The sequence below is a fragment of the Mesoplodon mirus genome, assembly GCF_964341445.2.
Source record: "Mesoplodon mirus genome assembly, chromosome: 5".
Lineage (NCBI taxonomy): Eukaryota > Metazoa > Chordata > Mammalia > Artiodactyla > Ziphiidae > Mesoplodon > Mesoplodon mirus.
The window spans coordinates 119,673,491-119,689,682 of NC_138980.1; the positions used below are offsets into that span (position 1 = coordinate 119,673,491).

At 39.4% G+C, this 16,192-nt stretch overlaps 1 protein-coding gene across 1 annotated transcript; it reads right to left on the reverse strand.

Annotated features, from left to right (window-relative positions):
- Positions 1-5,792: 5,792 nt before the first annotated feature.
- Positions 5,793-15,456, reverse strand: ZCCHC9 (zinc finger CCHC-type containing 9). The gene is made up of 6 exons (XM_082620460.1): positions 15,377-15,456; positions 13,841-14,247; positions 10,799-10,949; positions 10,407-10,499; positions 8,213-8,281; positions 5,793-6,942 (listed from the first exon to the last, which is right to left on the reverse strand). Exons 2-6 carry the CDS (start codon positions 14,222-14,224, stop codon positions 6,824-6,826), a joined length of 816 nt encoding a protein of 271 aa, XP_082476586.1. The 5' UTR covers positions 14,225-14,247; positions 15,377-15,456; the 3' UTR covers positions 5,793-6,823.
- Positions 15,457-16,192: the final 736 nt, after the last annotated feature.

Genomic DNA, 16,192 nt, shown 5'->3' on the forward strand with positions numbered 1-16,192 from the left:
GGGATATTTCAGTGAAAACCTGAAGGCAGAGAGGGACTGAACCATGAGGATCTCTGGAGATAGCATGTTTTCCTGCAGAAGAACTAGCCCAGGCACAGCCTTTGAGATGGGAATGTGTTTCTGGCACATTCCAGGAAAAGCAGACACTGGAGAGGCTGGAATAGAGAGGTAATTAACAACAGATGAATTCACGACAGCCTTTTCTGGATTTCTTTGGTGCCCTGACTTTAAGCAAACACGACTAAACCAAGGGTAAGCAGCAAAGCTAGTTCATCAGCAGTCACCCTCAAGCTGCTGGAGACTAAGGACAGAGGGAACATAAAAATGTAGTCATGCTTATTTTCTCCTTTGGAGTGTCAAAATATCCTCCAGAAACACTGAAGATTTCATACCTTTCTTGATAGTAAGGGTTTTCAAGTGTGTCTAACAGGACTGAAAGCTTTTTGATTAAGAAAGGAAGTTCTTCCCTATTAATTCTTCCTGGTTTTAATGCAACTGAGTTTCTGATTTATATTCAGTTTTTCTATCATATTTTTAAAGAATTCTAGAGAAAAAAATGTAAAAATTGATCTATACAGTTTAGGATATAGTTTACCGTTATGGTCTAACACCTCTAGGAAATAATGAACAATTTTAATTAAACCTAGAGAAATCCAGAGTATTTTTATATATACCATCACAAGGTTTTGTTCATATTTCTTATTGCACATTTCAGAGACAACCTTGGAAATTTTTATTGGTATATTTATAGGAGTAGTTTTGAAAATATATGTTGAAAATGTGTATGTTAAGGAATAAGTTTTATGTTTCGAATAAATTATTGAAATGTAAACTATGAAGCTTGTTCAACGACTCATTTTATGCATTTGAAGGTTGTGTTAACTACTGGGACAGGCAGTTCACCATGGGCCCAGAGGGGTCCTGCATATTATTGCTGAGTGTGCCAAACTGCAAGACTTATTTATCCACAGGCAAATGCTAGTCCCATAGGCAATTAAGCAGGTCAAGGTGACCACAGCTTGACTTCAGTGTAATGGCTCACTCTCTGGGCGTAGGAAGGCTGGCTTGTTTGCTCTGTGCTACAGTGTTTGCAACTTGTTCCTCAGCTGTGACACAAACCCGCTATGTCTATAGCATCCATCTGGGCCCATCATGTCACCCTGTGGGGACTAAGGGAAAAAGGGAAGCAACAGAAATAAGTTGATACTCACGATACTCACGGTGTTTGCTGTGCCATGCATACTATCTTTTGTCTCTGAACCAGGATTCTCATGCCTTGTCCACATCCATGAAACAGTAACAGACTAGTGTATTAAGAACCTCAGACCCTTCACAGTTCTTGATAGTAACCCACCTCCAGATTCAAAAGTCAGAGAAATATTATAAAATGTCTTTCTCATTGTACACCTGAAGGTATAAAGTACCATATAAAAATTACACATCTGATGCCATCTTTCCCTTTCTCATTTTGTGACATTTTTAGGGACATTTGAAAATAGATTCAAAATTAATATTTCTATCATTTCCATAGCTCATTATCCCTCTCCATGTCCTCCCTTCTTTCCTTATCTGGCTTAGATTCCATGGTCTATCATTAATATCACACCCTGGAAAACGCCTGTACCTTTTCCTTTCATTCGACTTGTCTGGCAAACTCAAAACTGTGGTTAAAGTATTTGTAATACCTCACCCCTGCACTAAGCACCTGAAAACTGTGGACGGGTCTCACTTGAAATTTATGACCACAGATTTCAAAAGGCCTCTGATAATACTACTACATTTCCTATATGTTTGCTATTTCACACTGCCTTCTCTTCCTTCAAGTTTCTCATGTCTCCTACCCTTTCTCAGTTAATGAAATTTAGAAAATACTCCTTTGAGGAAAACATAAACCATTAGGCAGGAGTTGTCTCACCTCCCCATCTATGTACATTCCACATCTTTGCCATCCTTCCTAACACAATGAATTAAACATCTCTACCCTAGCAAAGAACCATTTCTCTAACCTTCTCCGAGGCTTCCCTCCTCCAATTCTCTTTTTTTCTCTATTTCAGGAGTCTTTCCTGGATTATTTTCATAGCCACTATTATCTCTTATCTTAAAATAAATAAAAACAAAGCAAAACAACACTTCACCTGATCCAGTTTCCTAAAGGCCACCTATCTCTACTCCAATTATCTATAAATGTGGTCTTCATATCCTTATTTACCAAACTGTACTTCTCCCTTTATTACTCCACAAAGACCTCTCTTATTGCCACAACTAATGGACCTGTTAGCTTACTTAGCCTCTGAGCAGCATTAACAAAGTTGACTAGTTCCTTCTTTTTGCAGCATTGTCTCCACTTGGCTTCCATGAGGTCACACTCTTGGATTTCCTCCTGTGTGACCAGTCACACTTTTAAATCCTCTTGAAGTTCTTCCTCCTCCACCAGACCTCTAAATTTTAGACTACCCAGGGCTCTGTTCTTGGCCTCTTCTCCTCTATCTCCATTCCTCAGTGAGTCCACCCAGCCTCTGGGTTTTAAAAGACATCTACTTGCCAATAACTCCCAAATCTGTGTCTCAAGCCCTCCCTAAACTCTCCTGAACTCCACACTTGTATATCTACTTATTTGACATTTCCACTAAGATAATCATCATCTCAAAGTCCACATTTCCAAAATAGATCTCTTAATTCTGCCACCTTTCCCTCCATAAATCCTCCTTCCTTCAGGAAATCTTATTAGCTCTATGTTAAAAATATCAACATAGGGCCTCCCTGGTGGCGCAGTGGTTGAGAGTCCGCCTGCCGATGCAGGGGATGCGGGTTCGTGCCCCGGTCTGGGGGGATCCCATGTGCCGCGGAGCGGCTGGGCCCGTGAGCCATGGCCGCTGGGCCTGCGCGTCCGGAGCCTGTGCTCCGCAACGGGAGAGGCCACAGCAGTGAGAGGCCCGCATACCGCAAAAAAAAAAAAAAAAAAAAAAAATCAACATAATCAGAACCTGACCCCTTCTAACAACTCCACGACAACCCTCATTCACACCATCTTCTCTCACCTGAATTATAACCTGTTTTTATCCTTACTACTCCCTTCACTCTGCTCTCAACTCGGCAATCAGATCATGGCACGTTTCTCCCCAAACGTGTGAAAAATTTTGCACATCACAGAGTGAAAGCCAAAGCTTTATAATGGTCTGGGGTATGTTGTGGTACGTTGGATTATTTTTCAGAAATACTCCCTCACCACCATTCCCACCTCCACGAATGGAGCGCTCTATTCTACCTCTTGTCTCTGAGCTTGATTGTGTGACTCATCAACAGACATGATGCAACCAAAGGCTTGAAAATGGTTTTCCAAGTGGACCTGCCCTCTTACATCTCCGCCACTGTCCTGAGAAAAACATGTCAGGGATAGCCTGCTGGTCCCAGGAAAAGGAAGAGAGACACATGCAATAGAGCTTCTTCATCTGAGCCTAGCTTAGATCAGCTGACCCCAAACCAACTTCTTATGGATGTGAGCAAGCCCAAATGAGATTAGCAGAGCTGTCCAGATAAGCCCAGTCTAGATCTGACTCATAGGCATGAGCTAAATAACCACTTACTAGTGTATGCTTCTGAGAGTTTGTGGTTTTTATGTGGCAGAAACTGGTAGAGGCTATAAGATATGACCCCTGTTAACTCTCTGATCTTCTACTAGTTTATCCCTCTCTTTTCCAACCATATTTGCCTCTTTGCTGTTTTTCAACTATACCAGGCAGGCTCCTTCCTCAGTATCATTGCATTTACTTATTACCTCACATCAAGATATCCAAGGCTTTCTCCCTAATACCTCCCTGTGTACTATACAATGTAACATTACAAATGAACCTCGAAAACATTATGCTAAGTGAAGGAAGCCAGTCAAAAAGGTCACATCTTCTTTCTGCCCCTCAAATATGGCAAGCTCATGGCTTTGACTATTTTTTCTCCCTTAAACGCTCTTCCTCATTATCTTCACAACAAATTTCTTCTTGTCATCAGGTTTCAGCTTAAAAGTCTTTCCCTCAGAGGCCTTCCCCTGATTATCCAACCTGAAGTAGCTACCCAGCCTCTTGCATAATCTGTGTTAATTCTATCACATATTCATTTAATTCACTCATTCATTCAACAAGTGTGAATGCTCTGTATGCGCCAAGCACTTCTGAGGATAAGACTCAAAATTCCTGCCCTCATGTAACCTATAATCCGGTGGAGAGGGGACAAATAGTGTTATGTAGGAACATAAATTATGGAGAAAATTTAGACAGCAAGAGAATGAAAAGTTATTGGGATGAGGAAAAAGCTATTTCCTATAAGGCCAGTCATAAAAGACTCTCTATTAAGCAGATTATAGGTAGACGCCTGAACGAAGTCAGAGAGGGTTGACTCTGGGGTGTGGTGGGGAGAATGTCAAGAAAAGAGTAACTTGAGATGCAAGCCTACAGGCTTGGAATATAATTGTACTGAATAAAATGGAGACAAGAAGGAATTAGTCCATTTTTTCCCCGCAGGGGAAGTGATGAGATTTAAAGCTATTATGAGTTGGAGGTGTTAGTGCAACATCCAAGTAAGACTGTCCAGCAGGCAGGTGAGAAGACAGAACCGAAACCAGGGATTTTAGGGCAAGATGGAGATTTAGGAGTCAGCCATAGCAAAGTGAAAGATAAGCTTGTAAAGAGAGATGACATTTCCAAAGGACTAAAGGAAGAAAAGAGTGCTAACCACTAAGTCTTAGGGGATTCAACAAAATATTTATAAAATGTATAAAATATCCCTATTATTTTTATTTTTTTATTTTTTATTTTTTTTGCGGTACACGGGCCTCTCACTGTTGTGACCTTTCCCGTTGTGGAGCACAGGCTCCGGACACGCAGGCCCAGCGGCCATGGCGCACAGGCCCAGCCGCTCCGCGACATGTGGGATCCTCCCAGACCGGGGCACGAACCCATGTCCCCTGCATCTGCAGGCGGACCCTCAACCACTGCGCCACCAGGGAAGCCCATCCCTATTATTTTTACTGATATTTCTGGTATGTATTTTTTGTTCCTATGTCTCCTCTCCATTCTTCAGCCCCAGCAGAACGCATGTGGCCTTGTTTGTCTTATTCACTGCCACAATCTCAAGTGCCTGAAAGAGTACCAGGAACATAGTAGGTCCTTGGGAAATATATAATGAATAAAGTAAATGTGTGCCTTCTTCTTTTGGCATTCTTAGTTAAGAAAATAACCAACATCAAGCAATACACAATCTCTCAGGATGTCAGAATTTCTGTCTCTGGTGAGTTTCTTTAACAAGGTGTCCACATAGCTTTCCAGTGTTACATTCAGCACCTGCAATTTATTTCCAATGATTTCACTGTCTACTTTATAGACCATTAAAATGTAAATAAAGTAACCCCAAGGAACACAAAATGGACATCCCTGCATTGAAGACTACATAAAAAACATTAGACTTAACTTGCAGCTGACAGGTTTTTGACTTTCCAGAGCCTTTTGCTCCTGATAGGACAGGTGAAATAAATCTGGGTGTGTTCAGACTAAATGACCAGGGCAGCACTGCTGTCCTTTTCCAGCTGCATGACTTGTACCATTCCTTTTAAATGGCACTCATTTCCTTAAGTTCTGGGATGCTGAGCCATATTGTCATGTTTTCCTCTGTCACTGAAAAAAAAAAAAAGAACAGCTCCTATTAAGATTAGAAATGTTCAGAGGTACAGACATTAAAACAGAAAAGTGTTCCTTTTCTTATTTGGTAAATATTTTGCTTTTGAAACATCAGTAACTAATCACAGCTGTTTCCTTTTATTACAAATATATCCAATCAGGTAAAGTTCCAAATGAAACACACAATCCAACAGTCATTCCATTATACAGAACAATGGGAGGCTTAAGCCTTGTGAAATATATGTATTAAGTATGCATGTATTCATCAAATCAAAGAAGTTAATGGGTCTCTGATTAGTGTTCTAACTCTGTTATGATGATGATGATGCTTGCGTCTCATTCTGACTCATCTAAAACATGTGAACAAAATGCTATTAAGTTTGATAGACAATCTGTTATGTGCCATCATCATTCTGGTTAAATAGCACAAACTGAATTTTGGCTAGAATTTCTCTCTTGAAAATCAGGGGCAAAGAAAGAGCTGCTGTTGAGATACTCTTCTATTTTAACCTCAATAATTTGTTCTTTATGTCAAAACTAAAACAAAAATTTTAAAAAATTAAGCTCATCTAGGATTCATAAAGATTGTGTTTCCAAAGGGATTGTTACATGGACATTAGTGGACAATGGCTCATTCAATCCAAAATTAGGTATTCAGAAAAATAAGTAAATAGCAAGTGAGTTTTTATTAAATGTTTTTAAAATACAGATTTTGTGGCAATTATAAATTAATTTCTAATATAATAATAAATTGATACTTTGAACCAAGAAAACAATATAACAAAAATTCATTTTCTAATGCAAAGCAGGTACCCTATTTTTAGGGATAGTTCATATTAATGCATAATTTTGTTTTTAGAAAAAGATGATTGTTACAATCAGGTATATAACCACTTAGTTACACCTAAGTTCTGTTGGTTAAAAATATATTCTTTTAGAAAATGCATTTTGAACATATTATACTTTTTTTCAGTGATTTTCTCCAAACAATGGTAGAAGTGCTCCTTGACGGACAGAACTCAGGAACCGGTTTGACCACACCTAGATTATACTGATATCTACAATACAGGACTCCAAGGGAGAGTCCAGCTCCAACTTATGAAGTAGGCCCAGTTCAGAATGTTTACCAATGAGGTGCTAACAAACGATAGCACTAATCATCAAAAATTAACAACTTTAGGTATCTTTGTTTTGGGTTTCTGTGGTTTAGGCACATCCAAAATGTCTTCATAGTCCGCACTCATTCCCTTTGCCCAGCGACCAACCGTGACCATTCGATCTGTAAAGACATAGAAAAGTCAGAATGTAAGAGAAACAGTCATCAAATACATTCACCTAGATTGGTATTGGTTTAGCAAAGGAACTAGTTTTGACATGAATAATCACAAAGAGAGAAGACTCCATCACTAAAGGAAAGTGAGCAATTCTGTAATTGATTATAACCCTTGATTTCAGAGTACCACAGGCAATTTCTCATCCCAATTAGGGAAATGCAGCAACTGCTTTGCAATGCACGAATTGATGAGAAAGCTCTTTCATTCTTTCCCAGAGTTCATCATTACAGAGTCAATGAATTCCAAGAGTCTGCAAACAGCAAGACTTATGAAGCATCAGTTTCAAATGAACAAGATTCCACCTGTGAAATTATACAACATCTGCTTGTCAGTCTTGTCATTTGGGAAGAGGCAATCCTCCCAGGAGGGAGAATTCAAATTCCACTTCATCATTTCAATCTCACTGCCTACAGTGTAGTAAAGACTATCTTCTTCTAGACAAGATTGTAAACAAGAACTCTTGGTTTTCAGATTCAAGTGCTAGGGGTAGGAAGTAAGAATGGGCAGACTTATTTGTGTGGTACTATGACTATATGATATAAAAAGAAATGTGCTTTTTCCCCAAGAAGCACTAGTGGGCTATCCTACTGTCTTGCTTTCTTTCACACAGGATTATCATCATTTTAAGCTAGGTAAACTAATGTAATAATGGTCTCCACATCCCAAAAAAATTTACCTTAGGTTTGGTGAACATTTATGAAATTTTTGATGACCAAGGGTAGTATTTCACTGGGAAGAAAATATAACTGGCCAGATGCTGTGTGGATAACACAATTTTAATATTTTTGGCAGTTTTTGCAACTAACTGAATCCTTTTGGTTTCAGAGCATACATGAGGATACTCAGTCATAAGAATACTGTAAGTTATTCTCAAATTTCTTATTTTCTCTTAGTGAATTAATACTTTTCTTCAAGTAAGAGAATTGGCTCTATTATTAAATACATGGGTTAGCAAATAAAAATATTTATGAATAAGATGCTTTATAAAATCAGGGTCCTCTGGGGCTTACTGGTCATTTTTTTTTCCCACCTGAGAACAGCAGCTGATGCTCAGTTAGTACTGCTGATAAAGAAATGATGAAGTCATCACTGCAGTAGGAAACCAGGCAGCCTTAAAATTAGTTGTACATCAACAAGATATTAATAACAAAATTCAGCAAAAACACAGAGGAATACTAATCTCACCCCTTCAAAATGGAGGCCCAGAGATCTCACCTGATTTCTGACTTTCGGGGCAATCTTTCTTAAAATGTTCTACAGAGCCACAAAGTCTGCAGCAACCACCTATAAGAAGAACAGAGTGATTGAAAACCTCTAATTTTTACATAGGGCTTTTAATGTCTCAAAGCACTTTCATATCTTATTTGGTCCTCACAACCTTGTTAGTTGTGAAGGTAGCTGGAGCCAGGAACTTACTCCTATTAAGTCCATTCTCCATTCCTCTTGACTTCAAAGAGCACTAAACTGTACCTACCCACCATTTCTTGCCCCTGGCCTTCAGGTCAGATGTGGGAAAGAGAAGTGAGATATGACAGAAGATACATGTCCTCTGGAGTGTCCAAGAGCCACTGCACAGAAGCCTGGATCTTAACCACAGTTAGAAAGGGAAGGGTTTGTGAACTCTGAAAAATCTGTGTGCAGATGCATTTTTTGAGGAGAATGCCCGCAGTTTTTAATCAGATTCTTTAATGAGCAGAATGTTTAACCATGAGGTGCTATGAGGTCCCCAAAGGGTTAGGAACCACTGCTCTGCTGTACAGGTCAGATGGGGGTGAGCAATTACAAAAGGAATGAAATTAACTTTTGTTTCAGTGCCTTCTATCTGCCAGGCATCCTAACTCGAGTAAAAATGCCTATTGGTCTTCTTTAAGCAACATTCCAGGACTGTGAATTAAAACACATTTGGTTTCTAAAATGAGTCTTCACTGAATGGTCGAACACTATTGCTTAACGGTCAAGCATTATCACGATCATGCTCATAATGTTAAGTGACTCACTCAGAAAAATGACCCTAATAGGATGAATTCTCACTTCTATGTGACCTACTCCCCTGGCTGCACTTTTTTATATCTAGTCATTTTGGTTGACCATACAAAGGCATCTTTGCTCACTAGTCATATTATATGACCTGTTTCTTTTTTTTTTTTTTTTTTTTTTTGCGGTACACAGGCCTCTCACTGTTGTGGCCTCTCCCGTTGCGGAGCACAGGCTCCGGATGCGCAGGCTCAGCGGCCATGGCTCACGGGCCCAGCCGCTCCGTGGCATGTGGGATCTTCCCGGACTGGGGCACGAACCCGTGTCCCCTGCATCGGCAGGCAGACTCTCAACCACTGCGCCACCAGGGAAGCCCTGACCTGTTTCTTAAGTTCAAAACTGTAAGGCACTTTTGAGCATCTTCCAGGTCCAGGACTCTTTACTATTGTAGATGCCATAGTGAAATAGAAGAGGCACTTGAATAATATATTTTAATCCTTATAACTCTTCAAGGTAAAATATCATAATTCATCAAATCTAAGACACCACTGATTATAAAATGTATCATTATTTTACATTGCTCTCTGGAAAAAAAAAACTTCCAATTATGTGACACCTCCCAATAGTAAGATACATTGAGTTCAGAGATACTAAAATATGAAAAAAATGTGTATTTTAGAATCAATGAAATACAATTTTCTCATCTCCATTTTACAGGTAAGGAAACTGAGAAGAGAGACGTTAACTTGGCCAAAGTCCCACAGTTAGTGAGTGGTAGTGCTGAGGCTATAACTGGTCTAACTCTAAAGCTATGCTTTTTCACTGGACTTCTGCAAGGGGACCCAGTCACAACACAAGTGGTTTCTAGAACCTGATGGTACCAGCATCACATTAACAGATGACAACCTCCTCCTTAAAGCTTTAAACATCACAGACTTTATTGTGGGCACCTTAAGCCATTAGTTGAGCTAAAGGTAAGAAAGTTACTTGATTCCCATGCCAGACAACTAAGGAAAACATTCAGAAACAAAAGTTATTACAAATATGAATAGTGTGTACCAACCCTTCTACCCAAAATGGTATGCCAGACTGATATTAAATTCACAACACTATTTTTTAAATCTTATCCTAGTTTGAGAAATTATCCCTTTGCTTCTTTTATGTTTAAAAGTAGATACTTATACTCTCACAAATGATGCTGAAGCAAGCACAGATATTTTGAAGTATACACGTCAGTTTTTTCTGATTTGATGTATTAAAAATAATACCAAGTTACATTACACAAAAAGTCTAGTACATAGAATAGTGCTTGATAATGAATTCTCAAGATTTTGCTACTTACTCAAGAATTTATTTTAAAACTGTTTAAGTATAAACTAAATCACAACTGCATGATGACTCACCATTTTCGACATATAAGAGTAAAAGTACTCACCATCAGCATAGAGTCCTTTGGGATTATCAGGACAAGATCTGGACAGATGTCCCATTTCCCCACAAACAAAACATTTTGCAAAAGGAAATTCACCTGTAACAATCAACAGTTCCTGTTGTTAGTTTTATATATAAATATATATATATATACATATATATATACATTATGTCATTCATATTATTTTAAAACACTGTATTCTCAGAGTGTTTTCAGAGTGTTTAAAACACATATTTGTTTTTACATGATTTAAAGTTTAATCTCATTTGATTTCAAAATAGTAAGTGACACACTCATAACAAACTCTGTCAACAAAAAAAACAAGTTGGCTATTTACTGGCCACTTTCCCCATTAACCAAATAAAAAATTGATAGTAAAAAAGATACATTAATACCAAAAGCTGGGTCTACTTTAGCCTTGCACTTGGTTATTTCATGCTCTGTGGATCCACACCGGTAACATATTCCAGTGCCCATTTCTTGATTCTCAAGGGCAGCTGGGCAATCTGCAATCCCATGGCCAGGTTTTCTACAATGGAAACATACCTAGGAAAACAAAAATGTGAGTTTCCACACTGCAACACTACACTGGCTTTATTAATTCTAGTCATCAAAAATGTCTTTAAAACATTCCTCATTTTAAAGTTATCTAGTTCTTTTTTTTGAAATCTCAGTATTTTATCTGTAGAAAAAAGTGTTTCACATATTCCTAAACCATAAGAAATGTCATTTCCATCAGAGAGTTTCAGTGCCTTTGAAAACCCTCAATCCATAAATCTCTCAGTCTCAGACACAAGTTATAAATGTCTTTGTAGGAGGTAATTGCTTAAATGAATTAAGCAAACATGGACTATTCATTTCATTAATGGGGATGTCTGTACCTAGAAACACTGAGTTTTCTGGAGGAGATGGACAATGACCATAAAAATTATCACTCAAAATTAATACTTTCACTTTTAAGGTTCACATAATTGAATGAATTTGGGTCAAGTGATTCCATTTAAATTATGATTCGAATCATAAGATATATTTCATACCAAAATGTATACTTAAATTTTTATATCTTTCATACATATTCCTTAATATTCATAAATAGATAGAGGTTTCATTTTAGAATATATGCACATTTTCAAGGTATAATTCTAAGATGAATTATTTGGCTCCAGCCTAACATTGAACAATGGTTTGGTGTCTTTACATACTACGTAGCAATTTGCAGGATATTTTTCGCTGCAATGAATGAGAGTATCAGTCATAATCAAAGATGGTAGATAGCTAAAGTATTTTATTTAAACTGGAAAAAGGTATATTTTTTGGATAACAAATAATTCATCATTTAATTTTTTTTGAAATAAGCACAAGGTTTTTTTTTTTTTTTTTTTTTTTTGCTGTACGCGGGCCTCTCACTGTTGTGGCCTCTCCCGTTGCGGAGCACAGGCTCCGGACGCACAGGCTCAGCAGCCATGGCTCACGGGCCCAGCCGCTCCGCGGCATATGGGATCCTCCCAGACCGGGGCACGAACCCGTATCCCCTGCATCGGCAGGCGGACTCTCAACCACTGCGCCACCAGGGAGGCCCAAGCACAAGGTTTTTAAAAAGCAAATTCAGTAGGCAAAATAATATTTTGCAACTATGCCCTCACTTTCTTTTTCTCCTGTTTAATAACATACTGGAAAAGAAAGAGTCCCTTTAGTCTTTATTAACTTTTACTTTTAAAATGAGCTAGTGCAAACAAAGAAAATTCATTTATTCTACAACTGCAGGAAAAGTTACTACCCAAAACTGGATCACCAACATAAAAAGTCTTGGATTCTTGGTGAAGTCAAGGTTGTCTCTAGTAACCTGACAGCTTACTGACTAGGGTTTTATCTGTAAAAACCTAATCTTCACCAAATACAAACCTTTTGAATGATCCTTAAATTTAATGTAGATGGGATTGTGGAGAGTAGACTGGTAAATTTCTAGATGTCAACTTATTAACAATAGAACTGATGCTTAGTCTGCTTAGTCTGAGGTATTAAAAAGAAAAACAAGAAAATGAATTGAAGGGTCTCAACAAGCCATATACTATTTAAAGCACGTGCTTTAATATAAAGAATTCCTTTTTTTTTTTTTGGAAAAACAATGTCCTTCCCCTTAATTAAAAACATAAAACTTCTCTTAAAAGGTCACAATACTAAACTTTTTCAAAAAGTATGCAATTCACCACATCGCCTATGTCAATGAAATTATCTTTACATTATCTTTACATTAAATTAACTTGATTTTAAAATATTTAAAAATTGTATAATTTAAACAAAACTATCTTGATCCAAATAGAAATGATTATCTTTTCTATCCCAATTTATCCATAAGGAACATTTTATCAGTACTGTCTCCACAAAAGAATCTTTAAATATGACCCTGCATAAAACTAATCCTGCAAATAGTCAGAAGCCACATTTATAGAGGCTGTAACATTTCAAGTCTACACTGGTGCAAACAGTGCTCTACATGTAGTAATTCTAATAAAAAATAAAACTGTAAAATAGCAACAAGTCCTGATTCTTACGTAGTATCCTGCTAGAAGAATCCCTTGCTAGAGAAGGGAAAGAATTATACCAACTATTTCATTTCCTGTGTCTGACACAGTTTAAAATCCAGGTCTTGGCACCACGGAAATAAACCTGTAGCCCCCAGCACCCCTCTCAGTGTAACATGGGGAAGGAGGGAGCAATGACTAGGGAGAGTCTCAAGGAGTTTTAACTCTGCTATTACTCTGTTACTAACCAGTATGATTCTTATTAGATCTCCTTCCTGTGCAATCAGTTTTTCATGGATAAAGATAAAAGGAGACATCCTTTCCAACTAACGGGAACCACACATATCTAACCTGTTGTACTTAACCTTCCCCCTTATTTTGATCTTTCTAAAAAATGGCTGTTTGAAAAAGGGCTACTGGAAGGGGTGAGAACATAGGTCTTAAAGTCAGACTCTGGGTTTAAATATCTTCTTTTTTTCTTTTGGCTGAACTACATAGAGTTAGCAGCTCATTTAGGTTCACATTTATTTAATAACGCATATACTTATAAAGTGCCGACCACAATTCTAAGTAATCAAATATTAACACCTTTTCCTGGGTTTGAATTTCTCCTCTGCTATTGGCTAAGTGGCTTTCAGCAAGATACTTAACCTAGCTGCACACCAGTGTTTTCTACCCAAAATATGGAAATAATGCCACCATCTTTGTATGTTGTGATAATTAATCAGTACATCAACTGTCTAGCATAGAGAAGGTGTTCAAAAAAAGTCCTAGTGCCATTACTAGCCCTCAAAAAGATGCCGTATAAGTCTAGTACATAACCACAATCAGACTCTGCTAAAATACATATCTGAGTGTATGAATAATAGTTTCTAGCCATACAAAGTAACATTTTAGTAGAAGTGATAATCTTACCATTGCATTTTTCTTTGCTGCTTGTCTTTTTAATCGTCTTCCTTCCCGGCGACTATCTTTCTTTAAAGCAACTGCAATTTCTTCCCTGACTTCCTGACTGTCTGCTGCTATCATCTCCCCACTGCAAACCATCTGTGAGTTTTGCCTTAGATATTCCATGAATCCATTCACATCTTCATTTAAATACTCCTTTTTCTTTTTATTCTTTTTGTGTTTTGCTTGGGGTGCATGATTTTTAAAGGACAGACTATCGGCTTCAAGTTGTTTACTCTTTGGTAGGTTTTGGCTTTTTCCCTCAAAGGACCCCTTCTTCATGTCCTCCCATGATGTTGCAGGGAAGGGTCTTTTGTTCTGTGTGGTAGTAACTCGTGCCCACCTGGTCATGGCTTCATCAGATGTTTATCAGTCTTTAAGACAAGCATAGCCAGTTAGTCACCATCTCAAATAAAAAAATGAAACTAAAGATACATGATATATCACTATATCACCTGTAACCATATGTTAGAGTTTTAATTATTAAAACACTTTTTAACTTAGATATCTGTATATTTAATTCTATAACATGCTGCAGAGATATGCCTGTAATGTAAATCTAGCCCTTGCTATCACACCAGTAAGAAAACAAACAGCAACAACAAAAAACACACGGATATAAATACTTGCTTCAAACTGGAAAACAATTCATTAAGAAACCAAATTATTTCCAAAATTAAATCACATAGTAATAGTCAATGAAGTTACTTTTCCCAAATTCTGCAGTTTTCTTAGCGGTTTATTTTCCTATCTCTAAGTCCCAGGTCTACTTTCTTCCAATCTTCTTGCTTAGTCTGCCATTTCATCGCAAATAATTTGCACAGCAAATTAGTAAGTATACACAACTCCTGTCCTTTGACCTGAAGTCTGTCATTACAACTCTTTCCGGCAGATTGATAAGCAAAATATGTGTTTGCAGTCACGTGATAATACCGAGTCTCCCTTTTATTAATCAGAGCGTAAGCTACTTCCAGCCCAGCTGTTTCAAATAATTTTCAGTTATTAAGACGCCCCTCTTTTAGGGGAGCATCCCGTGCGGAAAACCTCAGTTCCTGCCACGACATCCCTTCAGCACAAGCTGCGGGGCGGAGCCAATGAACAGGTGTGGGGCTGTGCACGCCACTTTACACTACGCGCGCGCACTCGTCGCTGCAGATCCTGTGACTGTCACAGTGGGGACTGGAGCTGTTCAAGAGGAGAAAGGTTATCCTTCCCCTGAGTACATGGAACAGGGGAAGCTCTGAGTACCCGGTCGGCCGGATCCATTCGACCCGACGGGTCCCAGTGGGGTTGGCCCGCGCCGGCCCAAGCGGCCAGCCTCCTACAGCTGAGGAGGATCCCGTCACCGGCGGCCTGGGCCCGCCGCGGTGCCCGGTGCTTCAGCCCCACCTGGCGCTGGGGGCCCTCGGGGACGTAGCCGCCACTCCCTCCACCCTCCCACCGCGTCCCAGGGAACGAAAGAGGGGTTCCCACCACCTTACTCCCCAACGCGCAGCTTCTTACCACGCACGAATCCTCCAGAGCAACAGAGTTGGCAGGCCAGAGAAACCCGTCCGGCTGCGGCGGCGGGGGCGACAGTCGGGAGCGGAAGCGCGTCGCTCCTGACAGCGCGTCACTTCCGGGGAGCAATTGGTTCACACGCTGAGGTGCGGCTGCCAGGCGCTATGGTGCCTCTCGGCATCAGTAAATGTGGCTAATTAGAAAATGTGCAGCTCGCAGTGTTTGAGGGGCCCCGCTCTGGACCCTGGAGACGCGAAGTTGAGAGTGCGCAATCTGTGCTGTGTGGAACGCACAACATAGTGGGCGAGATGGATGGAAGTATCCGTGGGGTGGGAAAGGCCCGAAAGACTTCCCTGAGAAATGATCTTTGTACAGGACTTCGAAAGATAAAGCAAATATTTCTTGGGATTGGCGGCGGGAGTTACGTTTTTCTATCCGAAGTAAAGTAAAATTATTAGCGCAGTGGGAATGGATCACTGTGATAGAAGTGTAAAAAGGACATTTGGGGCCCTACTGGGTGAAGGGCGGTGCCCCATAGTCCTGCCCAATGCTAGTTCAGCGTTCAACTGAAATACCACCCTGTGGAGCCAAAAACGTTCTCCTTTAAGAGAGAAATTGTAGTCTCCTGAGCAACTCTTTATCTCAGCTAGCCACCCCTCCCCCCGCGCCCCCCAACAACAAAACTTGGCTACCACCAGCATTTGTGCTTGGTGGAAAAATTGGCAATCCAGCAATCCACTCAGTTCACCAGGACACCTGCTCCCATCCCCATCATCATGCTCGATCCCTTTTACCTCTTAAATATCTGTCCACTTTATC